The sequence below is a fragment of the Aythya marila genome (genome assembly GCF_965140915.1).
Source record: "Aythya marila genome assembly, chromosome: 30".
Classification (NCBI taxonomy): domain Eukaryota; kingdom Metazoa; phylum Chordata; class Aves; order Anseriformes; family Anatidae; genus Aythya; species Aythya marila.
In genome coordinates, this window is record NC_139071.1 from 982947 (window position 1) to 1009174 (window position 26228).

Here is a 26228-nt window from a genome sequence, read left to right on the forward strand (position 1 = left end):
GAGGGGTTGTCATCCCTTCTGAACAAGGCAGATCTTAAAACCTTGAGATAAACCCAGGTCTCCTGCCTCCACAGGTGTTTGCTATTTTCGTGGCGTAGTACTCATTGCTCTTCGGAAGGTTTTACTCTCTTCCCGTGGTTGTGACTGAGTCAAGCTACCAGGAAGCAGCGTGTTCACGAGGTGCAAAGCTCGGTGGTGCTGCACAAAGTACGAGGAGGCTCGGGAGTGCTGCAGCAAACGGGCAGCCACACTGCCCAGGTGGAAGCCGAACTTCACCGTGTTGTGTTGGCCGTGTGCCTGCAGGCACAGAGCAGTGCAGGAATGCAAAGCTCTGCCCCGGGCAGCTCCAGCAGAGACGCTGCTGCCTTCTGGCCACGTCCCTGGAAGCCTGCAGGGAGGTTTTTTGTTCAGCCCGAGGGGCTGAGAGCTCGCCTCATCTTTCAGGTCCTGCCTCCAGCTTCCTCACCTGCCTGGGCAGCAGCGGCACGGGTCTCGTGCACGTCGTGCTCTTCCCCTTCTCCCTCCTTGCTCTGCTCTGGGTTCTGTTCCTTCCCTGCCAGGAGCTTTAATTCTCGGCCTCCCCGCTTTGTCCAGCAGAGGCTTTGCAAGGCGAGGGCAGCGCTGCGTGGACGGCTGACCTTCAGTCTGCTGGCCCCTCCGCTCTCGCTGTCCTCGTGGATAAACTACAGCAGGCAGGGCTGGCGCGGCCCCGCAGCGTGGGCAGTGCCCCCGGGAACGCAGGGCACGGGTAAGGGGGCTCAGAGGCTTCGTGCTGCAGGAGGGAGCAGCGGGAGGTGCTGAGCAGAACCACCCCGGAGCCTTCCCCCAGCTCTACAGGCGCAGCGCTCCCGGTTTGGTGCAGGGTCTGGGCGCTTTCGCTCTTTCCTCTTTGTGCTGGAAACTTTTGTGGCCGGGCCTGAGAGAGCATCGGGCGCCCTTCTACAGCTGCTAGCTCTGCGGTTTGCATTATCTTCCTGCAGCTCAATAGAAACCCTGGGGTATTTTTAGCCTGAGCCGAGGCAGGGCATGAAACCAGCACCCAAAGCAGCCCCGAACATTGCTTCCAGCGCAACCTTGGCAGCTGCCTGCCCTCCGTGCTCCCTGCCGTGCTGCGGGGACGAGCACAAACATTGCTCAACCAGCCCGGTCCCGATGGAGAGAAGGCCCTTGTGAAATGCCAAACCCAGTGCCTGCAGCACGTGGAGAGCCCCCAGCGTCCCTGCAGCCTCCTCTGGCTTCTGCCAGGCTCCAACTTTGCAGTAATTCGGTGTTTACAATCGCCCCTTGCGCAGCGCTCCCCCCACCCCGGCCCTTTACGCGCACTTACACACACCCACGATGTCATTTTAAAAATAAATGACGAGAGAGCTGCGCGAGGTCAGCAGGACTCCTGATCTGGTATTTATCCCTGGTGCCGTTTGAAAAGGATTTGCGTCCCTAACAAACCTTCAGGGAGTGGCGAAGGGCTCGCTCAAAGGGAAGACAATGCTGGGGGGGACTCTCTGACCTCACTCTGTCCAGTCATCTGGTTCTTCATTGGTCCCTGCTGTGAAACAGAACTTAGCTTTTGTCTGTAACACAAATACATCTTTTCCCCACCCCCCCTTTTCCCTTCTATTATGGTTCAATCAATGATGTCATTATGTGTGCCATTCAGCGGCTCTTGAACCATTTGGCTGCAGGAATTTGGAGGAGCAGCCAGGGAAGAATGGCAGAGCCGGCTCCCGCTCCGGCCCTCCACAACCCATTCGAATCGCAGCTAGGGAAACAAAGTCAGGTTTCCCCTTAACCCCTCTTCACGGCCGAGGACAAAAGTAAAAACAGCTTAAAATTAAAAAAAAAAAAAGCCCTGTGAAATGCACGGGGGAGTGCGTGTGTGCGCTGTGTGCGTGCAAAGGGGGACCGTGAGGAATGTCTCCCGCTGAATTAAACTTCGGGAAGTTCTGCTGAGGATCCCCTCCTCTCCATCTAATCCATTTAATTAAGATAACTCAAGCAGCTCCTTCTGCTCTCGGAAGATTAACGAAGCTCTTTCAGCACCGCAGCAGCGCTGGGCCCTGCGGTGACGCCGCGCTGAGCCTTCGGTGGGGGCGCAGAGCTTCTTATAGCAGCACCACAGAAATCCTGCTCAGCACCAGTGGGCCACGGTCTTAGGCCCTCCAGCAGCCCAGCTCATCCCGCGGGGCCAAAAGCAGCTTCTTTTTGGAGCGCAGCTGGCTGCGGGTCGGAGTTCTGGGGAATAACTGGGCAGATTTAACAACTCCTAGGGATGGGCTGGAGCCAAATATTTGCGGAGCGGCAGCGCTGTCACCAGATTGCCCTTCGAGCTCTGCTAGAACCTCGAGCTTTCGGCAGTAATGGAGAAACCAAATTAAGTGACCATAAAAGATCAAACGTAAGGTACTTTCCGGGTGCCTTTAGCTACCGCCTTTTATCTCTGGCTGCAAGAAGCCTGAAGATGTAGCGCAGGGAATTGAGGAGCATCCTCTCAGAGCAGCTCTAGGAGGTGCTGGATGGAGGCTGGCAGTCTGCATGCTTCCTTTTCTTAGTTTTCCCCAAAGATCTGTTTCTTTGCCATGGAACTTGGCTGCCCAGGCGAGGTGGTCCTGTTAGGGGCTTTGGCTGCTCTTGGGTCTTTCTGTAGGGATCTTGCTGCCCTGAAATCTCACCTAGCAGTGCCGCACGTCTCCACAGCGTTTTGTCCTTGCCTCGCCCACAGTCCAGGGAAGTGGGGCCGTGCTGCTCATCCCTGCCTTGGCCACCGACCATGAGGATGCCCCGCACACATCCTGACTGCCCTCCCACAGCACCTTGGCGTGCCTGCAGGACCCAAAGTCACCACAGATGTGTTGGGAGCCTGCGGGTAGCAGGAGGAAGCTCTTTGCTCTCTCTCCAAACCAGGATCTCGCTTATTACCAAAAAATCTTCTCCCCTCGGGGCGAGGAGCGGCAGGCACTCGCCTGGCTTCCCAGCCCTTGGAGCGTGTGTGCAAATCCTGGAGATAAAATCGCCTTCGCCTCAAAACCAGGCAGCGTTCAGCGGGATCCCCAGGAGCAGGAGCGTGCGCGACTCCGGTGCCGCGTGCCGCCAGCAGCCACGGCGGGCACACGTGCACTGAGCTTCCACGACCCCCCTGGAATTTCCCCTCCTTCTGCCTTGTAAATCTGACCGTGGTGAGCACCTGGCCACGACGGGAGGCTTCTCGGCTCGCTGGTAGGTCGTGGCGTGCTCGGCGTGGCCCCACCGGGGCGCGTGGGCTCGAGCCCCTGCTTGCCGGGGAAGGGTTAACGCTGCCGTGGGGTGTTGCCGTTTTTGCGCTCGTTGGGTTTGAATAGAATGGATTTTTTTCTTTTTTTTTTTTTTTTTTTTTTAAATCTGGGGCTAATGTGCAATTCAAATCGTGTTCAGTCATCGCCCGATTGCTCCTTTTTAATAACAGCTGGACTCTTCGGGGGGAAAACTCTTCTGGGGTGCCGAGCAGCTTTCACCCTGTCCGGCCTCTGCCCTCAGAGCCAGGTGTAAGGCTCCTAAACCTGGGGCCGTGGAGCAGCCTTCCCACGCTGGGGTGAGCGAACTTCAGGACGGAAGAGGCTCTGGAAGTGCCTTATGATATTTAAGATGCCGTTCAGCGGGTGCAAAGAGATGAAAAGCCCCTTCCGAGGCCTTTTGCCTTGTGGTGCACCTGAAGTGTGTCTCCTTCACTTTGCCATGTGGCATTCCTGACATGTTTGTTTCATCTCTGACGTCTAAGTCGAAGAATGCTTTTCAACTCCGGCACTGAAGCGCTGGGAGAGCTGCAGGTGTACTCTTAGCACTTGTCTGTGACTTTTTGTCTTCCTCCCCCGCTGATCCCGTTTGGGGCGAGCATAAACTTCTAACTGTGAGAGCCGCGCTGTCTTGACACAGGAAAACCTCAGAACTGCCGGCTGTTCCAGCTCCTGCCCTCTGCTCAACGCGAGGTACAGGAAACCACTGCATTTTCTGCCTTGCCGACCTGTTGTCTGAGCTGGGTGGTGGAAGAAGGGGCCGGGAGCCAGCTCTGCAGCCGCTTGGTGCCCTCAGCTTGGGTAAAGCTGAAAAAGCTGCTGAGAACCGAGGTCGTGCCGTAAGGAAGCCCTCCACCAAGTCACTCAAGTTTCGTTAGTGTGAATGAGTAAATGGGGACCTCTCCGGTGTACAGCCAGAGCTGGGCACAGCATTTCAAATAACCGATGCCCGTTAATTTTTCCATCTCCTTCTGTTAATGAAGATCTTAGATTTCAGCTCGTTTTTGCACTACACCAGTATCCCAGGCAGATACAGAAAGCTTTTTACAGGTGAAGCAAGGCAGAAGATCAAGCTTTACTTTAACTTGAGGTGACGTGGTGGGCTAATTCTGTAATCTAGTTCCAGAAAAGGCAGCAGCAAACGTGTAAAACATGTAAATCCTGCGAGGCCACTGGGAAGCAGCTACACTGGATGCTGCCGTGCTTGGAGGAGGAACTTGCAGTCGCCCTCGGCTTGCTGCGAGGCAGTCAGTGGGATGCTTCCGAGTTGTGCTTCTGGCACTGGGGGTTTGGATCTGTTTTCCTTGCAGATAAAGCCGTGCTTAATGTTTCTGGCATGCACTGAGGCCCTTGGATCTGCGTAAGTGGTGTAATTTTGAACAAGTTGCGATTTTTAGAAATTGTCCCTTCGTGCTGGCGGCATCACGGGTCTCTCCAACGCGCTGTTTGTGTAAGGACCTGGATAGGAGCTTGTGTCGGATATTTGAGCCTCGTGGAGTCCTCGTGCTGGCGTTATTTTGGAGAGGGGCTGTGAGTGTCCGTGCTGGTCTCAACGCGTGTCCCACTGCCGCGAGCTCCAAACCCTGGCCCCTGTGAAAGCAGTTTCGCAGGTCCAGGTGGGAAGGGCCACCAGCCGCGCGTGGAGCGCTTCTGTTTGGCTCTGGCTTCCCCATCGCCTCGTGCCTCTGGCTGATGGAGGCTCCAGAAGGACTTGGGAGCGCTCAGATAGAGCCTGCACGGAGAAAGAAGCAGGAGGAATAAATACGTTGAGATGAATTTCAAAAAGGTGGTGGGTGACAGCTGCGCGTCCTAGGATTGGAGTGTTTCTGAGAATAAAACCATCAGTTGCTGTCATTCACCCTCCGGGTATGAAATTGGAAGCCCAGTTACCCTTGAGTGTTTCATAACCTTTACCTTTTGGAGGTCAAGGCCATGTCATCATTAATCTACCATCGCCTGAAAGCCTCGGGGCTCTGCTTTTCATCCTGCCATCCGTCATGCTGCAGCGAGATACAGGAGAGTGACAAGAAGGGCCCGGCTCACACACATGTGGGCACACACCCTGCCTTTCTCTGCGGATGAAAACACCGAGGGCGTGATTACGGAGGAGGCTCGTGTCTCTCTCTCTCTCTCTCTCTCCCCGCATTTGTGATGAGGACACTCCAGGGTTCATCTGCAGATTCAGAGCGCTTTTCTCCTGGGGCTGCTCTAATCTGCGCAGAGCGAAGCGCTCCGACCGCGCAGCGTGAAGCTTGGCCTGGGGGCAGATTTCGCAGCAGCCTGGCTGTTCCGACGTGGTGGTGGTGCACCAAAGGAGTCACCCCGTGCCCCTTTGGAGGAGGTGGTCGCCTTACCTGGTACGTGGCAGGTCCCAAACCACAGCAGCGAGCTGTGGTCACGCCGCGGGGCGGCTGTATGTGGACATGCGGAGCATCTCCAGTGCATCCTCACCTTCCCCTTGGTTCCTGCCTGTTCTGAATCTGTGCAGAGCCTCCTGAAGAGGAGCTGGACTTGCTGATCCTTATGAGTCCCTTCCAACTCAGGACATTCCATGAAGAGCCACGCTGGTTCTTCATTTTTCCCCTGCCTGGGTGCTTGCGATGAGCCGGCCGCTGCTCCCGAAGCCTCGTTTCACAGCGCACGCGTGGAGCAGCTGCTGTGCGATCTGCGTGCCCGAGCCTGGATGCTGCCAGCGCAGAGGAGGACGTGCTAAGAGACAGAGGGGCCTCGCTGCCCTCATCCCCTGCAGCACCTTGTGCAGCGCAGAGACCAGAGATGCTCCCGGTGAATCATTTATTAGCAGCCCGAATGCCCAAACAGGCGCTGGGGGCTGCGGGCAGCGCTCCCGCTCCTTGCCCTGACCACGAAAGGCAACGAGAAGCTTTTAAGTGATCTGGGATCAACCTTGGCCTGCCCGCTAAGAACGAGGCGGGCGCTGGGGCTTTCCCCTCGGGACGAGTTTGGGTCCTGGAGGCGAGTGGAGCAGAACATCCCAGCGGAGCGCCGCTGCCGCGCCACCTCCGCACGGGGCGTTGCTGGCGGCGTGCTGAGCCCGGGGGGCAGAGGAGATCTGAGCGCTCGGGGAGCTTGTGCCATTTGAAAAGGTAACCAGCTGTGCTCTCCCTGCCCCGAGCGCGGATCTGTTCCGCTCGCAGGGCAGCGGTGAGTGCCAGAGCTGCTCGGCGCACCATGGAAACCATGAATTAATGCCTTTTGGCATTAACTCTTCCAGCACCAGCCGCGGCACTTCTGCCTTCTCCCAGGAGAGAGGGAACGGTCCAGTGTTTAAAGGGGTCCAGTGTTTAAAGGGATCCTTCCAGCTTTTGGGAACAAGTGACCCGAGCGGCCACAGCTGGGTGCGATGGGTGCTGGCCGGAGCTGTGCCACCCAGGCTGCCCCTGGGACCTTTCATGGGCTCACCGGGGGCTTCTCAGCTTGCCTCGCTTCACCACAGGGCTGCTGCAAGCCCGAGGTGCTCAGAGCAGCACCAAGACTCGCTTCCTCGCCTTGTGGCCCTGCTTCCTCGCCTCGTGGCCCTGCTTCCTCGCCTCGTGGCCTCGCTTCCTCGCCTCGTGGCCTTGCTTCCTCGCCTCGTGGCCCTGCTCGCTTTGAGATGCTCCCACAGATGGAGCCCACGACCCCAAACGAAAGCCTTGGGGCTGCAGGCAGCGCCGTGCCAGCAGCTCGCGATGCTCACGGGAGCGCTCCCTTGCTCCCCAGCCTCGGGAGAGGTTTTAGCTTCGGGCCGTGGAGTCCCTCGGTACAATCTTTCTTCCTCTCCTTCCCCCCACCCCCGTTCTGTAGACAAACTACAAAATAACTATCGTGGCGTGAGCGCAGGGAGAACAAGCCTAGAAATAGCAAGGTTAGAAAATAAATCTGACATCCTGCCAGAGAGGTCAGCTTTCCCCGCAGATGCTGGTGCGCCCATTTGCGCGCCGGAGCACGGCCCCGGGGCACTGCCAGGGGTTGATAGATGCGGAGATAGCAGCGTTTTGATAGAGGTAATTTTCCTCAGATGGGTTTCAGCACCCCATGAATCAAAACCTGTCAGCGAGAAGCTAAAGATGGAGTGAAGTTTATTGTACGCGTGTTTGCATCTGACACTGTCGTGCTAGGGGGTCAAGTGAGCGAGATCATTAGGACGGTGTTGATTTAGGGCGACGTTGTGTGCTTTCCCTGCAGGGCACTGGCGGGGGCGGAGGGGCGGGGGTGGCTCACCGAAAAAATAAATAAAACCCTACAGCTCGCTGCGGTCCCTGGGAGCCTCCTTTAAAGACACAGCGCTCGCCTTTGCCGAAGCAGCTTTGGGGCCCGCGGGCACCGGCGGCGATTTTTAGGGCCCCGTTTCGCCGCCACCGAGGGCAGGGCTGGAGTTTTCCTTTGTGTGGCCGTGGCGCGTGCTGCGCTGCTCCCGAGAGCAACTTTCTCCCGTGGTGGTGATCCCTCCCCGTGCCCTTTGTTCGCGAGCCTCGCGCCTCGCTGATTTTGGGGCCGCTGCCCCAAGGAGGGCAGGGTGCTGGGTCGGGCACCCCCGGGTGCTCACCCACAGCCCTGGGGCCGGCCGAGGCAGCGAGCGTGGCCCTCGGTGCTCGGGTGCTGAGGATCCCGGCGGGGGGACGCAGGTGGGGTTAGAGCCGGAGCTGGCTGCGGGGTAGGCAGGAGGGCAGGTGAGCTGAGGACACCGCCGGCTCAGCGGGACCTGCAGCATCAGCAGTGCTGTTTGGCAAGGATTTGGTTGTTCAAGGAGCGTGCGGGAGGAAGGGAATGTGCAGGAGGAAGGCAGCGTGCCACCCGGACCGTGGCCACTGGTGGCCTCCCGCAGAGCCGGGGCTCCTGAGAGCCTCGGGGTGCCCGGCCCAGCTCTGCATTGGCCCCGCTGGGCTCCTCGGTGTCCCTCGTGTCAGGTGCCGACGTGGGCAGGTTGTTTCCACTCCTCTTTTAGGGGTAAATCACATTTACTAACATCTATCACACCTTTCGCATACCAAAGCTGTACCCAGGGCCAAACCCCGCTGCTCGCTGTGCTCCCCCCTGCACTGTAAACGGGTCCAGGTCCAGTTCAGTCCCTCAGCCCTGCAGGGAATCGCAGCTGATCCCGGTGGAGCACTGGGATTTGAGGCAGTTTTTAAAAATTCTCCTTAAAACGACGCCCCTGTGGTCCTCGTTGCACCCTGTGTGCGTCTGGAGGCCCGGGCGGTGACGTTGGCAGCCCTCGGTTTGCGAGGAGGTGAAACGGCCGCGGGAGGCCGTGCGCCCGCCGGGATGGCGAGATGAGGGTCGGGGAGCGAGGCTGTGAAATGCACTTAACGGCAGGGGAGGGAGGAGGAACTGCAGCAGCAGCACAGCAATCAGCCGGCCTTAGCTGCAGAAACCTGGAAGAGGCCAGAGCGAGGGGATAAATCTACAGAAAATGGATGCGGTGAGGCTTTTAGGGCGATGATGGCTTGGGCTATTAGCGCTGATGAGGACATCAGCGTGGGTGATGGCAGCAGAGATTAAAAAAAAAAAAAAAAAAAAAAAAAAAAAAAAGCCTCCGGGCTTTTTGGAGAACCTCGAGAAAACAGGGATGGGAAGGCTCTGGGAAATGTCAGTGGGGGTTTTGCTCGTTCAGGCTGGAAATAAATTAAATGGGACTTGGGAAGATGGGGTGAGTGCCCAGCTTCCATCTCCAAATGGAAACGTTTCCAAGAGAAGGGGCATCGAGTGCAGCAGGAGGGAGGTCACCTGAAAAAAACATCAGCCAGGGCCAGCCCCTGGGGTCTGCTCTGCCCCAGGGCATCACGCTGGTGCTCAGAGCCCCCACGGCGAGCACCCTGTGCCGAGATCTGGCTCAGCCCGGGCATCTCTGTCCTGCTCTGGGCGCAGGGGGAGGAGTACCATAAACACGGGTACCTCGGGGCCTTGCCAGCAAAATAAATTTCCATCTTTCTTTCTGCCAGAGTGAAGAAGACGAGAAGCTGAAGAAGAGGAAGGAACGGTTCGGCATCGTGACGAGTTCAGCCGGGGCTGGAGCTACAGAGGACACAGAGGTAAAATCCCCCTCCCAAGAGGATGGGCAGCGGCCGCCGCAGGCGTCTTGCTGCTCCCCTTCCTTGTGCTCCCCGTGGCCTGGATGCTTCTGGGCCCTCTGCTTGTTGAGAATAAAGCCCCAGAGACCCCGGAGCATAATGAGGACCGAGATCCTGACCCCGTTTCCAGCTTTTCTCCTCCCTGCTTTGTTCCGTCCCCTCGGCGGATCTCTCTTCTGTGCGTTTGGCCCATCTTTTAAATTTGTAACCACCTCAGGGCACTTCTGTGCTGTTTTAGGCTTTCACATCGTCCTGAGCCACCCTACACGCGAGCTCGTCCTCCTCTGACACGGGGAGCTCCCGCTGAGCTGTGGGGAGCCCCACGTGCAGCTGGGGGCCCGCAGCCGCCCTCCCTATCGCAGGCATCGAGCGCTGCCCAATGCTGGGGGCACGGGGGCTCCTTCCAGACGGGGACCCGCTCATTAACAAACGAGGCTGCGGCAGGACGAGCTGCAGGGGCTCGGGAACCACTCAACCAGGTGGCTGCGGGGTCGGGCACACCGGCAGCGGGTTTGGTGTGCTCCCCGAGAGCCCTCTCGGCGCTCCAGGTGGGGCTCGGGGGCCTTTTTTGTGCCGTTCTGAGCTCGCTGCCGAGGCGCCGCCCCGCGCGTTCCCAGCCTGCTGCCGAGCATGGGAGAATGAGCCCCCGCGGCCCGCGCGGAGGGGGCGGCTGGGCTGAGGGATTCCATGCTTTTCCGTTAGGTCACTTGGAGATTGTGCCTGGAACAAAAAGGTCTTTTTACTAGTATTGTGTGCACTCAAATGCACCTTTCCCCTGGAGATTCTTGATTAGGGCTTCTGTTGCCCCCGGGCTATTTATCCTGCTAAAAATTAAGATTTATACGCCCCTCGTGTATCGGCTTAAAGGCATATCTGAGAGACGCAATAGTATATTTAATGCGTTTTAGTGTGTCCCTCTCACCTTTTCCATGAATAGGCGAGTGTTAACCCTTTGCCCTTTTACATTTCCCACCTCCCCACTGCCTGGAAGGGTTTCTAGGCCTCTAAAGTAGGCATTGTTCCCAGCTCAACCCTTTTGTAGCGCGTTGCCAGCAAGATGAAGTGACTCCAGCAGCACTGTATCTCAGGCACTGTATATTTCTGCTACTGGATTTGGGGGCTCTCTTTGTCCCAGGGTTAGAATAAAACCTTCATAGCTCCCTGCCAAGCGCGGTACAAAACCTCCCCTCCAACGGGCTTTGTGTCAGCACGCTCAGGAAGGGGCTGGAGCTGCCGTACCCACGCCGGGCTGGTAGGAAATCCTCCACCAGGTTGGGCGAGACTTTAGAAGAACTCGTTCGCTGGTCTTGGTCTTGAATTTTCTTCTATTTATTTATTTATTTTTTTTTTTTACAGGCAAAGAAGAGGAAAAGAGCAGAGCGCTTTGGGATTGTCTGATGCCGGTCCTCCCTAGCTTCCCCCCACTTGCAGTGTGCCTCGAGTGCGTGCATACTCTTTCTCTTTCCCCCACTTTCTCTCACACTCTGTTCCTCTAGGTTTTAGTGATGAGTAGGCAGGGAACCCCCCATAGTTGTATGATTGTGCTACTTACTCTTTCAAGTTACAAAGTTGTTTTTTTTTTTTTAAAAAAAAAAAAAAAGAAGTAGGGCAAAAAGAAGGAACTGTTCTTATTGCATCTTTGGTAGCCCGAAACCCTGCAGCCTGGTCCTTCCCTGGCTGTCTCTGGCACGGCTCTAGGTTAAGAATTCACTGGAATTGCTGCTGGAGCGAGGAGCGGTTGGAAGTGTTTGGTGTTTGCTGTCTCGATGCTGCCTCCATCTCTTGGTCCTCTCCTCCTTTACCTTGTGAAAACGGGCCCCGAGGCTCGGCTGTGTCACGGTCTCTTCCTGGCGGCTGGGACAAGGACGCCTCATCGGGAGAGCACGACGTGGGATGTGGGCTCTGCTCTGCGCCCCAGCAGGTTGCATGGCAGGGAAGGATTTGGTCTGGTGTTTTCAGAAACAGAGGAGCAGCGCTTTGGTAGCCAGCACACGGGGCAGTTCCACCTTCCTTTCACCCTTCCTTCCCAGGGTGAGGCTAGTGGGGATTGTCAGGGCAGGAATTGCCGGTTAACCTTAGATCGAGACCGGTGTCCTAAAACGAGGAGGGAAAAGTAGCAGCGTGCTTGCAGACAGAGCCCGTCCTGACCACTTCATTTATCCGGCCTTGTTAAGCCCTCTGGGGCTCCTGGCGTTTCACGCACGTTTTCCAGGTCCCGCTAAGGTCAGCGATACATTTCTCTCCTTAAACACAACGCCAGAATCCCTTTGTCCGAGCGTGTTCTCAGGCTGGGTTTCATTTTCTCCTCTCTTTGCTTCAGAGCAGCTGGCGAGCTGGCTGACTCGCACACTGGCTGAAGAAGCCTCGCTCTTCTCCGAGCTGCCGGAGGGCGCGGGAGGGCACCGCTGTTGCCCTAGGACCTGCGTTCAGGGCTGAAGATCTCTGATCTAACGCAGTTCCTTCTGCGTTACCCGGGGCCGTTGCAGTCAAGTTGTGGGGCAAAACCTTGGCCGGGTCCCACGGAAGGCAGCGCTGCTGCAGCCTGTTAAGCGCACGCTGTTGCTGCGGCATTTCGGAGGGCACCTCCGTTCCTAGGGGGCTGTAACGAGCAATTCCTCGGGGTGGCTTCTGTGGGCACACGGTGGTGAAGAGTAGAGCCCGAGGTCAGTGTCTGTCGGACCGGCAGCGCTGTGGCAGCGAGAGCAGCCGCCCGGTGCCTGTTCTTCCTTCTTTGTACCCAGAGAATTAGTTCCAGTTGCAAGCGTTCGTTCCTGCTACACCTTGTGCAGTGCTTTCCCTCGCACGGATACCTCGGCCCCAGGTATAAGCAGAGGTCCAGGCCTCCGCTTGGGTTTTTGGGTGGGCATTTTGGCTGAAATCCTTCTGTTGTCTGGAGTCTTACTGAAGTTGTAGGATTTTTTATTTCTGACTGTAACCTTTTCTGGGAAAGGCGTTTGCGTTGTCCATGCTTGGTCCCTTAAGATGCCAGAGAACAGCGGATGCGTGTACAAATGGAGCTTTCCAGAGGCTTATACCTGATTCTTAATAAGCAATATATATATATTTTTTAACGTAGAAGTCTTCAAACTGCTTCTGTTCCACTAATGTCTGCAGTCTGACTGCCTGTGTGCGCCCTCAGTGACTCTAAGCAATACCTTGGACGTTTGTTTACTTTCCCAAAGGGCAGCTAAAAGCCACGGGGTCCGGGTGTCGTGGTGTCTTGGGTTGTCGATGGCTGAGTGAATCAAAGCTCCCTTGCTCTTTCCCGATTTAATGTAATAACTTTATTCTGTTTTGTTTTGTTTTGTTCTGTTTTTTTATGTCAGATTTTGTAAGATGTATTTTCTATTTGGCTCATGATCCTTCTGCTGGTTATATGCTTGAGATGTTTTGTAGTGTGCCAGGGCAAACACTGCATTTCGTTCTTGGTTTCATAATAAAACTGCTTCTCCAAGGCAATTCTGGTGTCTGTCGCTTTGACTCGGGGCCGGAGCGTGCTGCAGGGATGGGGCTGCGACGGACAGACGGACGGACAGACAGATGTTGGTGCACCACGGCCCTGAAGAAAGCTGCTCCTGGCCCCTGCTCCCGGCCTGCCCCAGCTCCTCGTCCCCTCTTGCCTCCCTGGAGCCTCCCTGCTGCTCTGGCCGGGGGCTGGCACCCGGCGGTAGCTGTGCTGGAGCCGCCGAGGTGCATAAGGACAGCAGGGCCAGTGCTTCCCTTCACCACTGGTGTGGGTGCCGGGAGCCACGGGTGGTCAGAGAGGTGAGGAGGGGCAGGCAGAGCTCTCCTGGCATCTGAGGCTTCGTCGCTGCTGCTTCTCCAGGCTTCCAACCTCATCACGCCGAGAACCGAACGCAGGGATCCCGGTGCCGTCCCCTTCCCGGAGCAGGGATGGGGACCTGGTGCCTGGCCGCATGTCCCACGCCGTCCTTCCCCGCGGTGTGGGGCTGGGTCCGGCTTCTCCCCGTCCCCTCTCCTGGCCGGGGCTGAGCCTCCTGTGGCCGTGGCACCGCAACCCGGTGAGCTCCGCGCGGGGCCGCGTCCCCAGCCCGCTCCCGGGGCCGTGCGCGGGGGCTGTTGGTGGAGGACGCCGCATCTTTCAAAGGCCGGGCTTTCCCCTCCTGGGTGCAGGGGAGAATCGTTCCAATCACACTGTGTTTAAAACACCACCTAATTTATTTTTCCTCTCCAAGCTGGGGGCTGCTCGTGACTAATTTGGGCTGAATAGGCGAAGAAAAAAAGCAGCGGGCACACAATGAGCGGGGGAAAGTGTGGGAAAGCGAGCGAAAGAAAAGGAGGGCCGGGGCTTGCAGCGTGAGAGCTGGTAACGCCGTGCAGTGCCCAAATTCAGCATGAAGTCACTTTTCACAGCAGACGCTTGGGCTGTAAATGCGAGTGGGACTATAGGTCAGGCCTGGGGGGGCCGGGGGCGGGAGCAGCGGTGGGGCTGCGCAGTGTGGGGGCCGCGGAGGAGGTGGGGGCTCGGGGCGCGGGGGGCTCGGTCCCGAGCCGGTGCCAGCGCCCCTTCTCCCCGCGGCGCTCGGCTCTGCTCCCCGCGGCCTCCCTGGGTGGGTTGGAAGCGTCTTTTGTTTAAATTCAGGGAAATGAGGGGACAAAAGAGTGCAGCCCGGCGTGTGCAGGGGCGAGCGGAGGGGCTGCCCCCCACCTGCGCTGCCGTGGGGCCGGTGAGCCCCTGCGTGGGGCTGGGGGCGCGGGGCTGAGCCCACGGCCGAGCCTCTCCACGGCTGCAGGAGGGTTCCTGCACCGTGCCAGGACCTCGCTTTCCCTCTCCAGACTCACCGGTTCTGCGCTCCTTGCCCCGAGGAACCCAAGCGCTGCCCTTCCTGAGCGGTGGCGAGGTGTCGGGGCCGGTGGGTGCCGTCGTCCCCCCGAGGTTTCCCTGCTGCAGCGGAGGCTCCATGGATGCATCCGCTGGGGGACAGGGAAGGACGGGGAACACCCCGCATGAGGAACTCACCGCCCCGTGCCTGAGCATGGGACACTTCAGGGACCTCAAGGACCCCGCAGTCCCATCCCCGAGTGCCGTGGCCGAGGGCTGAGCCACCCGGTCCCCCCGGTGCTGCCGCTGCGCCGTGCCCCACGCCGGCATCTCCCCGGGACGTGGCGAGGTCGGTGGATCCCAGCCAAGCTCCCTGTTGATGGTTTAATTACTGTGAATGCTGCGTGCGGGCAGTCTTGTTAGGCAGCGGAGGGGAAGGTTAGGGAGCCATATTATGTCATGGTGCAGCTGTGGGTGGTCGCCCGCACGTCCCTGTCCTAATTTGTCCCTCTCCCCCCCCCCCCCGCCCCAGCCCTGCCCTGGGTTTCGGAACTAGGTCAGCCGGTGGCCGGGGAGCCGCTGATGTGGGGTGCAGCCTCGGGGAGACGTGACCAGAACAAAGGCGCGCGCTCGTTAAACTCTTGACATCGTCCCCGAAACAAACAAACAAAGGGGGCCGGGACCTCGCGGTGCCCGCGTGGGGGCAGCGGGCAGGTGGGGGTGTGGGGGTGCCCCGGACCTCACTGCCACCAGTGTTTGGTGCCACACATCACACCCCAGGCTCTGGTTCGGTGCCGGTGCCATTGCGCAGGTCCCAGAGCACTCCAGGAGCTTCACCCATGGGAAAGCCAGGTCCAGAGGAGACTGGGTGGGTTTCTTCCCCAGATTTTGGCGCCCTGTGCATGGCCGGGACCTCAGCCTTGCCTAAAGCTGCCTACAACCAGGCTGGGCTCAGGGAGTCTCCGATGGAGCAAGCAGAGCTGGGGAGCAGCAGGGCAGCGAGGACGGGGGCACGCGGCAACCCCCGAGCGCATCCCCAGGCCTTTGGGAAGGGACCTTGGCTCCGGCACAGGGAGCGCGAGAGCCGGGAAGCGGCGCAGCTCCACGGGGCCACTGGGGCCTGGGACCTGCCCGACCCCGGGGCTCCGTGCTGGAGCTGAGCCCTCGCGCCTGGGCCCCGCTCGTGCCAAGAACCTCGCGGCTCCGTCCCGGCCCCGCGGCCGGCGACCCCAGCGCCCCCCCCAGCTGCGCACCCCTGTCCCCCGCCGAGCCCAGCTGTAATTAGCTGCGACATTCTCGGCATACCTGCAGCTCCTAATGAGGCTCCATAAAGGCTGCCCAGCTCTGGGCTCCTCCGGCCACTTGTAAATCTCAGCTTTACAGCGTGGAGCGGAGGCAGCGGAGGCCGCCGGCGCCCACGTGCTCGGCGTCCCCTCCGTGGGGCGAAGCCACCAAGGAGCGGGGCTGGGGCGAGGAGAGGCCGGGGCCGCACTGGCGGGATGGGGATGCCTCTTCCCGACCCGTTCGGATGGTTTTGGGGGTGTTTGTGTGCTGCCTTGCTGGTTCTCAGCGTGGTTTTTGAAGCACAAAGGCAAATGTTTGGGGAGGGTTTGGGGAGAGGGGGGGAGACGCGCTTCTGGCACCAGGACGGAGCGGGGCGCGGGCGTTAGGGCGGATTTCTTCCCCTCTCATCCGCTGCTCCGCGGCCGGCAGCAGGGAGCGTGGGAAAAATGAGAAGCATCAGGAAACATATTTCCCGAGCCAGCCAAGGCTGGGGGCGCTGGATCGAGGCAGAGGCTCTCGAGGGAGGACATGGGGGGGCTGCGGGACGGGGCGCGCGGTGCTGGAGGGCTGCGGTGACGCAGGGACGCAGCATGGGGGCCGAGCCCAGCGGGGACGGGGAGGCAGCGGTGGTCCCGGCACGGGGCAGGGAGGTGAGGACCTGGAGGACGGGGTCTCCCCACAGCCTCCTGTGCCTCCACCAGCGAGTGGCACTGGGGGGGTGGGAGGTGGCTCCTGCAGGAAAATTGGGTCTGTGGGGGGTTTGGCCATGTGGGCCCCCTCTGCAGCATCCCTGGGTGTGGAGCTGGGGTCCTGGTGGGCGCCGTGCAGAGGGATCATGGTGACAAGGAACCCAAGCGAAACGCGTTTCTCAGCAGTTTTCCCTTTTTTTTTTCCTCTCTTCTTTTTGGCTATATAGTTTTTTTATTGTACAAAAAGTCTAAAAAAAAAAAAAAAAAAAAAGGAAGGAACTGGGACAGAAGCAACAGTTAGCATATACACCAGAGACTAACGCAAGATACAGAACGAACGTGATTTATACAACACGGTAACTGAGACGATCACTGAGCTTTTTTTTTGCTTTTTTTTTTTTTTGCCTTTTCTGTCGCTTCTCCCAAAATATTATTATTATTTTATTTTACTTTTTGCAGGGACGCCGGCGTGCCCACTGCTTTCGGTTCCTGCTCGGCCGCATCCGTGCGCGATTCTCCCACGGGTGAGCGGTGGCCACGCTGCGTCCTCCTCCCAGGGGTGCAGCATGTCCCTAAGGAGGCTGCAGCGTGCCCGCCTGTCCCCAGGGCAGAAAATAAATGGGTGCTGCGAGTAAAGCCTCGGGTGTCATCCGGAGCCCCTGAGGTAGGCAAGAACACGAGGAAGGGGACTGAGCCCCGGCTGGGGGAACCTCGTGCTGCCCCCATCCCCGGGGGATTTGGTGGCACGGGGACAGGGAAAACTGCGATGAGGAAGCGCAGGCGTGGGAGCACCTCGGCTGCACGGCGCAGGGGATCCTGTACCCAGCCTCTCCTCCTCCTCTCCTTTCCGTAGTGCAAATGGGACCCTCACCTGATGCAGGATTTCAGCACAGAGGCTCTGCTCGCTCCTGCCCTCCGGGCCAAGCCGAGCCTCCGGTGGCCGCCGGATGGCAACGCCGGTGCCCGTGGCAGGCTGGTGGGGACGGGGCTGTCCCCAGGTGCCGTGGCACCGGCGGTGGCTTGTGGCACCCGCGTTGGTTTGGCAGCAGGGCTGGGACCTCCAGGCACGTGAGAGCCCCCGGTGCGGGACGGGAGCTGAAAGCTCTGAATGCTCCGATTTATTTATGTTTTGTATTGTTTTTAAATATTTTTTTATTTATTTTTATTTTTTGATGTTCAAGTGCTGTGTTTGGTCATGTGATTAAAAAACATCCCCCCCCCCCCGACCACCAATGGCCTTTTGGTCATGCGATTCGAACCCGCCACGTCCCCCCTCCCTCCCGTGGCCTCTGTCCTGAGCCATCGCCCTCGCGAAGTCGCCGCCGCGTCCCCCCGCACCCAATTAAAAAACAGAACGAAACGACGAACAAACGAACAAAAATAACCTAGGACATTACGCACAGTAACAATACACAGTGTAAATAATAACATACTGCCGGGGCTGCGCCGCCCAGCCTGCTGCCCTCGGTCCGGCGCTGGGACCAGTCAGCGCGGGGCACTGGTCCCAGTTCTTCTCCGGCGCCACCTGCCTGCCGCGGCACCCCGGTGGGCGCGGGGGCTTTTGTGGGAGCGGGGCCGGGTTTTGGGGCCGTGGTTCCCATCCACTGCCTCGCGTGGCTCCAGGCTTGGCCGCCCCGGTGCCACCACCTTTTGCGCCCCGTGTCTCGTGGGCAGCACCGTGAGCGGTGCCCGGGGAGCAGCCGTGTTGTGCCGAGCGCGTTGCACATGGCTGCACGGGGCTTGAGGCTCTTCCAACAGCCGTGGACAAGCGTTGGAGCACGCTCGGCCCCGCACCCTTTCCAGTTCACTCTGAAGCAGATTTTGGCTTTTTCCCGGCGCCCAGCTCCACCCGAGCGCATCCTCAATCAGCGGCCACATCCAGCGGTGTCGTACGCAGAGGGACGAGGTGACGATGGTGGGTGCTGGCTGCAACCACGATGGGGACTGGCAAAATGCCCTCTGAGTGCCACCTCTCCAGGACAAGCCCCCCAGGTGCTGCGGGACGCTGCTTCCCCCCATCCCCCTGCCGGCTCCGGAGGCGGCGCTGGCAGCCCCCAAAGGCACTGAAGAGCAGGGATTGGGGCTGCGGCACCGACCTCTCGCCCCGCAGCCGGGTTGGTGTCGGCGCTGGCGGATCCCACAGGTTGTATCCAGCCCTGCACCACCTCCCTCGTGCCACTGAGGCTGGAGAGTGGCTGCTGAGCCCCGGGAACCCCGTGCGCTCCGGGCCCTAAGTGCTTGGGGGGCTCCGGGGCAGCCTCGTCCTTGTAAGCGCTTGGGGGGCACATGGAGCGGGGGACAAGTGCTGAGCATCCCAAGTCCTCTGGCCAGGGCGCGCATCCGACCCCTGAGCTGTCCCTAAGTGCTGCGTGGGGCATGGGGACGGCCCAGCCGGGGACGGGGGGGGGTCTCTCCCCGTGCCCCCCACCCCATGGTGCTGCAATGGGGGTGGGAGGGCTGGGGCACGGCGCCTGGCCAGGGCGCTCCGGCACCCTTTGGATAAGTGCTAGGGACGAGGTCCGGGGTCTTCCTCGTGCTGCCCCCGAGCCGGCGGCTTCCATCCCGTGGGTCCGGGGGCGGGGGGCGCGGGGGTGCCCGGTGCGTGGGGGATGGAGGGGGGGGTGCGGGGCCGGCGGCCGCCTGGCGCCAGGGCCGGTTGCATCACTGCGGCCGCGGAGGGGAGACGCCGGAGCAGCAGGGGCAGATGAACTCTTGAGAAAGCAGGATCCTGTTCTCATGCGAAAATAATCCAAACATCGAGGGCAGAGGGGGAGGCGAATGTGCCGCATAAGCGGAATTTCTCCCCAGCCAGAGCCTCCGTCCAATTCTGGCCGGTGCCGCCTCCAGATAACCCCGCACCGCGGCCGCCCCCCCGGCCGCGTCCCCCTGAGTCCCCCCGGCTGCGTCCCGCTGGGGCCAGATCCGCTCCAGTAGGCCGGGGGGGGCAGCCGGGACCCCTCCAGCTGTGGGTGGCACAGGGCTGGGGGCACGCAGGGGCCTCGAGGGCTGCGCTGGCCCTGCTGTCGTGGTGCCCGGCATGGCGATGGTGGCGCGAAGGCGGGGAGGAGGCAGCACCCTGGGGCGTCCCATGGCAGAGCGCCGGCCAGGAGGGTCCGTAATAAATAAATAAATTAAAGGAGGGAGACGGATTCCTCCCGGGCCGGACCTGCCGCCTGCGCCCACGTGGCCGAGCCGTCCCGGGGCTGGATCCTGCAGTCCTCGCTCCGAGAGGGGAACTGGGGCAGGAGCCTTTTCCCCGCTGTCAGCCTCGGATGTCGCCTTCGCCGCGGGGCGCACGGCCGCGTCCCCGTCCCCACAGGCTCCACTCATCCTCTGCGCCGCTGCCGTCTCCCCTCTGCTCTCTCCTGGGGCCAGAGGTGTCCGGTGGAGGAGCCGCGTGGTGCCGGTGCCGGTGCCGGGGCGGTGGCGGTGCTGGGGGGGCCGCCCCCTCCCTTCTCTGTCGGTCTGCTTATTGCACAATGCATGTCGAAGCGCAGGTTTGGTGCAGCGTTTCTCCGCCGGATTTTTTTTTTTTTATTATTATTATTATTATTATTATTCTCGCTCTCTTTCCCCAACATTCAAAGGAATTTCAACGCTTGTTCTTTGTATCTTTTTAAAAAAAAAAAAATCGATAACAACAACAACAAAAAAAAAAAGTGGAAGAAAAGATGAGTTTGTTGGCTGGACGTGGGGCCCGGGGCGGAGGGGGCAGCACCAGCGGGGGTCTAAGAGCATCCACATCTGTCAACCACCATGCCCGGGATCTTGCCGTAGATGATCTGCTGCTTGTCGTTGAAGTAGAGCATGTTGATGGGGGACATCTTGGTGGGGGTGCAGCAGGGCCCCGCCGAGCCCCGGGGGTTGGCCTGCTGCACCAGGTGGGTGTGCGGGTACTTCTGCATGAACATGTACTCGCACTGCCCCGAGCAGTAGTTGGCTTTGTATCTCTTGGGGGCGATAATCCAGTCCCAGCCGAAGGCCTCGAAGTCGACGGTGAGCGGGTAGCGGCAGCAGCGCGACTCGGTCGAGTGCTCGTCGCAGTCCAGCCCCAGGTTCCTCCGCGAGCGCTTGTTGCTCTCCAGCACCCGCAGCTCCATGAAGGGGTGCTGGGGGGAGAGGGGAGCATCAGCCCTGGCCGCGGCCCCATAACCCTGCAGCCCCATAGCCCTGTGGTCCCATAGCCCTACGGTCCCACTGCTCCAGCTCCCTGGCTTCCACAGAGCTCCCCAGAGCTGTCCCCAGCCCTGTGGAGCTGTCACTGTCCCCAAGGAGTTGTGAGCAGCCCCTTGGAGCTGTGACGAAGCCAGCAGAGCCATAACCAGCTCCACGGAGCTGTCATTGTCCCCACAGAGCTGGGAGCAGTCCCATGGAGCCAGAACCATCCCCATGGGGTCAGAGCCACCCCCATGGGGCTAAAACCATCCCCATGGAGCTAAAATCATCTTCATGGAGCTAAAACCACTCCCATGGAGCCAGAACCACCCCCATGGAGCCAGAACCATCCCCATGGAGCTGTCTTCATCCCCGCAGAGCTGTCACCAGCCCCATGGAGCTGCCCTCCCCACCCACACCCATCCCCATTCCTCTCCTTTGCCCCCCAGCTCCCCGGAGCCGGCCGGGTCCCCCCCAACTCCCACTGGGGCTCCGTCCCCGCGGCGGGCACCTACCAGCCCTTCGGCCCCGGGGCCGAGCGAGGTGACGGCCAGGTCGTTGCCGTTGGGGTCGAAGGCGTTGATCTCGATGCCCCAGTTGTTCTGCGGCTGCTTGAACCAGTTCTGCAGCACGTGCTTGAAGTCGATGCTCTGCCAGTGCCCGATGCGGGAGTTGAGGTCGATCTTGAGCGAGCGGATGCGGATGTGGCGGCTGCCCTCCTCCGTCACCGGCTTGAGGCGGAGGATCTGCAGGTAGACGGTGGAGGTGTGCTGCACCGGCCGCAGGTACACCCACAGCTGCGCCTTCACCACCTTCGTGAACATGATCTTGGGGCTGAAGTTGAAGAAGCAGCAGTGGGGGTTGCCCTCGATCTGCACCACGGGGTCGGCTGCGGGAGGAAGGATGGGTCAGGGGCGGCCCCGGCTGCGCCCCACCGAGCCCCCGGCACCCCTGGGCGCCCCCCCCTGCCCCAGGCCTCCCACGCGCAGGCCGGTGTAAACTCCTCCTCGGTCATTAGGAGTTGAAGGTCGGGTCAGAGGCCGCCCCCGGGGGTCATTTCCCCTCGATTCGCAATAAGGTCCCGGGGCTGCCCCCTGACCCTGTGTCACCGGGGATTCATGATCCCCTGCGGGGCCGCGGGGCCGGGCTGAGCGGGGCGGGGGGCTCTGCTCCTGGAGCACCTGCAGAGCCACCGGCCGGGGCTGCAGCATCCCCTGGCCTCCTGCTGCCCGCGCTCAGGGACCCGCAGCATCCCCCGGGTGGAAACCCGCAGCATCCACAGCCGGAGACCCGCAGCAGCCCCTAGACGGAGCCCTGCAGCCTCCTCCGGGTGGAGACCCGCAGCCTCCCCGACCACAGACCTGCAGCAGCCTCCACCAGAGACCCCGCACGTCCCCCGGCCGCAGACCCGCAGCATCCCCCGCCGTGTGCCCGCAGTCCCGGCGGGCGGCAGCTCGACACGCAGCAAAGTGCCAAGAGGGGCCCCGCGGTGCTGAGCTCGCCCTGGCGCAGTGCAGGGGCCCTGGAGCTGTTGGGGAGGCTGCTTCGCCCTGGGACCACGGCAGGACCACCACCCCTGCCCTGGGCAACGCTTTTGGGCATGGGGGTGAGGGCGAGCGGCCTCCCTGGGGACGGGAACCCCCAAGCATCCGCACCCCCAGCACCCAGCCGCCCTCCCCCAGCCCCGCGGCAGCACCCTGGGTGGATGCGGCCCCGCGCCCGCCCTCCCCGCTCGCCAAACATCTGTGTCAAATTGAGCTGGGAATTTCCCCCCCCCCCCCCCCCCGCCCTCCCCGAGCAGCCCCCCTCCCCCTGCCACGCACCGGTCAGGTTTAATAGCACCCAGCTGCAGCGCGGGGCCATTTGCTGCGCGCGAGGCCTCCCCGAACACATCGGGGTCACGACACCGGCCGCAGCCCCGGGAATGCCATCCATCCGCCATGTGGCCCGCGCGCTCCCCCCCCGCCGCGGCTCACATAAACCAAAGTGACAGGGGGCTGGGGGGCCGCGGGCGCTCGCCGCGCAAACCCCTCCCAGCAATTTGCTGCGCACAAGCCCCCTATTAAACCCGCGCTCCCCCGGGACCGGCCCCGACCACGTTCCCCCTGCGCTGCCCCATCCCCTCCCTAGGGCACGCGGTGCCCCCGAGCCCTGGCGGCTTCGCCACCGGTGGCTGGCGGGACGTTGTCCCAGCACGTGCCGGTGGCAGCCCCGAGGGGCTCTCGGTCCCCAGGGTCCCACACCGAGATCCTCGGTGGATTCACGGGGTCGGCTCCAGGCTCGCCGCAGCTGGACCGCGGCAAGGACAGCTCCACTGGGGGTGTTTTTGTAGGGTCTCCAGGTGAGAGACGCCAACGCTGGAGCCGGTGCAGGACCCTGGAGCTGCAACCGAGCCTCTCACCGGCTCATCCCGGCTTCCCAGGTGTTGGGGCTTCAGGGTGCCGGGGGGGGCCGCAGCGGCTCTGCCACGCCGCGCTGCTCCTGGCACGGGGCTGCGGCGGTGCCAGGATGCTCGGCCCGTCGCTGTGGCAACGGGGGATAAAGGTTACCGGGACACCGGTCACAGCTGAGTATGTGCCGGGAGGGGGGCGGCCCCGAGCCCCCCGCCCCGCTCTTTGTTCCCATTGCGGAGGCACCCGGAGGGATTTGGGGCTCCCCCTCCCCAAAATGTCCCCTTAACCCCTCGCCTGCCGCAACGCCCCGGGGACACCCCATCGCCCCGCAGCGGGCCACGTGCCGGCGGTGCCTCCATCCCCACCAGCCCCGTCCCACGGCCCCCGGTCCCCCCTGACCTTGAGCGGCCCCGGTGCTGGCGTGGCAGCACTGGCACGGGCACCCCCTGGCCCCCCGCCCGCGGGCCGTAGCCCCCCGCGCCCCGGCCTCCATCGCCCCTCATTAAGCTGCCTCCACCCCGGAGGTCGCGGGGGTCAGGGGTAGCCCATAAATGGTTTTAGGACCCAATTAACCTTCCCGGGTTTCTTCTGCAGTTAAAAAAAAAAAATAAATGGGGGGGTGAGGGCTGTGGAGGGTTGTGGCTTTGGATTAAACCCGGGCGGGGGGTGGGGGGGGGCGGCCGGGGCGGGCGAGGGGAACCCGAGAGCTTTATGGCTCTGCTGCCTATAAAGCCTTTTCCCTCCTTCTGTTCAGGAACCATAAAAACCCACACAATTGCCACGGGGAGGCAAAGAGGGAGGAAAAATCATAATAATAACGGAGCGGCGAGGGGCCGGGGCAGCGGCCGGGGCAGGCCAGGCCCCGCGGCGCATCCGGCTGCGGGGCTGGGGCCGGGGCCGCGGGACCCCTCCGCACGCCGGGAGGAGGGGCCGCGCTCTGGTATTTATTTTGGGGGCCCCCGAGCTGTTAAGGGGAGGAGGGGGCCGGGGGGGGGGGGAGTGAGCGTTAACGCGGAGCGGGGAGGAAAACCCCAGCGTGTTGTCAATTTTATGGGTAATAAAATTTCAAAGCCGCCCGAGTCTATTAATGCCTGGGAAGGAAATTCGTCAGGGGGCTGGCGGAGGGGAGCGCCTCACACTTCCCTCCCTTCCGCTCGGCCTTCACACCCCGCCCGGCCCGGCCCCCGCCACGGGGGTCCCGGGGGTCCCGGGCAGCCTCGACCCACGGCTGGAGCAGGTGGAGCGGGGCCGGGACTCAGCAGGGGGACGCTCGCCCCCCCGGCACCTCTCCGCACCAGCACGGCCCCAGCCCTGCGCCCCCTCCCCACATCAGGCACCCACGGATGGACGGATGGATGGACGGACAGACGGAGCCATGTCACGGCGATGCGAAGCCCCCGCGCTCTGTCCCATCCCCGTAGCCCAGTGGGGACCCCGCGCAGTCCCTGCTGTCACCCCGCTGTCACCCTGCCACCACCCCGCTGTCACCCTGCTGCCACGTGCTGCAGCAGGGCGCTGCTGGCACCCGGTGTCCCCGTGGGGCTTGGGGACCGGGACGTCACCGTGTCGCGGTGTCCCCCAGCTGCGGGGCCTGGGGCTGCTCTGCCAGGGGACAAACGGGCCCGGCACCCCGAGGCCGGTCCCTGCACCGGTGCTGAGTCCCAGTGTCAAGTGCTGGTGCCCAGTGCCAGCGTCAGGTCCCAGTCCCGTGTCCCAGTCCCCATCGCTGGGTCCCAGTGCTCAGTTCTGGTACCTGCTGCCAGCACCCAGTGCCCAGTCCCAGCACCCAGTGCCCGGTCCAAGCACCCAGTGCCCGGTCCCAGCACCCAGTCACTGGTCCCAGCACCCAGTCACTGGTCCCAGTATCCATTCACTGGTCCCAGCACCCAAAGCTAAGTCCCAGTACCCAGTACCTGGTCCCAGCACTGAGTGCCTGCTCTCAGCACCCAGTCACCAGCCCCAGCACCCAGTACCTGGTGCTCAGTGCAGAGCCCCAGTGCCCAGCAGCTGGTCCCAGTCCCTGGTTCCAGTGCCCTGAAGTGGCTGCCGGCTCTGCTGTCTTGTCCCCATGTCCCCAACGTCCCCGTGTCCCCAGTGTCCCCGTGATGCCCCCCCAGCCCCATGGCCCCGCGAGGTGCGGCGCAGCGCGACCCCCCCCCACCTCCGAGCTGCCCGGAGCCGGTCCCGGGGCCGGCGGGTTGGGGGCTGCGGGCCGGTGCCCGGGGCTGGGCACGGGGCGGCCCCGGGATGCCGGGGGGAAACGGGGGGTGCGGGGAGCCCCGGGAGGAGCGGGGAAACCCGGGGGAACCGGGGGAGGCCGGGGAATCCCGGGGGGAACCGGGCAGCCCCGGAGGGAGCCGCGGAGCCCCGGGGGAGTGCAGGGAGCCCCGGGGGGAGCGGGACGGGAGGCGGGGGAGCCCCGGGGGAGGCGGGGGAGCCCCGGGAGGGAAGCGGGAGCCCCGGGGGCTCCGGTGCCCGGCGCGGCGCGGAAAGTTACAGGCGCGGAGCCGGGGCCGCGGGGAGCGGGGGGGTCGGGGAGAGGGGGGAGAGGCCGGGGGGGGCCCGGCGGCGAAGTTTGCGGCCGGAACAAAGGCGGCACTGACTTTCCTGGGCCATGCTGATGACGGTCTCGGTGGTGGCGTGGTACTCGTCCTCCTCCAGGTACTCGTCGTGCTGCAGCGAGTCGCCCTGGAAGTCGTGGAGGTCGAGGATCTGCTGGAGCGGCGGCGCCTTGGGCAGCAGCTGGTTCACCACCTCGCGGGTGATGTTGGGCGCTTCCTTCAGCCGCAGCTTGCTCAGGATCTGCGACTTGATGCTCTCCAGCCGCAGCTCCTTGCTGTGCCGCCGCCACAGGCACACGGGGCAGGCGGGCTCGGCGGCGGCGGCGGCGGGGGGCTGCGCGTCCGCCGGGCCCCCCGCGACCAGCGCCAGCAGCCACAGCAGCACCGGGGCCATCCCGGGGCCTTCCCCGCCGGCCCCCGCCGCGGCGCGCCGGGCCCGGGCCGGCGGAGCGGGGCGCGGAGCGGGGCGCGGAGCGGGGCGGCGGCGGCGGCGGCGGCGGGGCGCGGAGCGGGGCGGCGAGGGGCCGCGGGGGGGGGGGGGAGAAAAAGCGGCGGCGGCGGCCCCGGGGTTTTATATCCCAAGTGAAGTGTGTCGTCAGCGGCCTTGATTGGCTGCGGGCGCACAAAAGAGGTTCTGGCAGGGGCTTGTCACCAGCGAGCCGCCGGCCCCCGCGCACCGGGCACGGCCCGCCGCGCCCCGCACGCCGCCCGGCCCGGCCCGGCCCCCGCCCGGCCCCGCCCGGCCCGGCCCCGCCGCACTTGCCGGGAGTTGGGACCCCCCGGGCGCGCCCCCGCGCCCCCGGCCCCTCCCGCGCCGTGTCCTCAGCCGCCCCCGCCCCGGCCCCGGTCCCCTCCCGGTCCTTATCGTGCTCATCCCCCCCCCCCCCCCCCGCAACCGGCCCCGGGGCCGCGCCCCCGCCCCCCTCCCCGCCCCCTCCCCGCCCGGTCCCGCACCGGGGAAGAGGGGGAGGAACGGGAGTGGGGGGCGCATACCGGGACACCGGGACACCGGTCCCGGGCGGCCCC

General features: G+C 62.5%; 2 protein-coding genes across 2 annotated transcripts in view; one reads left to right on the forward strand and one right to left on the reverse strand.

The window, feature by feature from the left end:
* The window catches only part of SARNP (SAP domain containing ribonucleoprotein), a 28317-nt gene extending 15527 nt beyond the window's left edge, over nucleotides 1-12790 (forward strand). Inside the window, exons 10-11 of the mRNA XM_082781342.1 lie at nucleotides 9209-9298; nucleotides 10694-12790. Of these exons, the coding sequence (XP_082637468.1) occupies nucleotides 9209-9298; nucleotides 10694-10735 (132 nt within the window). The 3' untranslated portion in view covers nucleotides 10736-12790. The remainder of the gene's footprint in view (nucleotides 1-9208; nucleotides 9299-10693) is intronic.
* A 4603-nt stretch (nucleotides 12791-17393) lies between these two features.
* GDF11 (growth differentiation factor 11) lies at nucleotides 17394-25804 on the reverse strand. Its single transcript, XM_082781331.1, has 3 exons — nucleotides 25245-25804; nucleotides 20764-21137; nucleotides 17394-20202 (listed from the first exon to the last, which is right to left on the reverse strand). The coding sequence occupies exons 1-3, from the start codon at nucleotides 25594-25596 to the stop codon at nucleotides 19822-19824; spliced, it is 1107 nt and encodes a 368-aa protein (XP_082637457.1). The 5' UTR covers nucleotides 25597-25804; the 3' UTR covers nucleotides 17394-19821.
* Nucleotides 25805-26228: the final 424 nt, after the last annotated feature.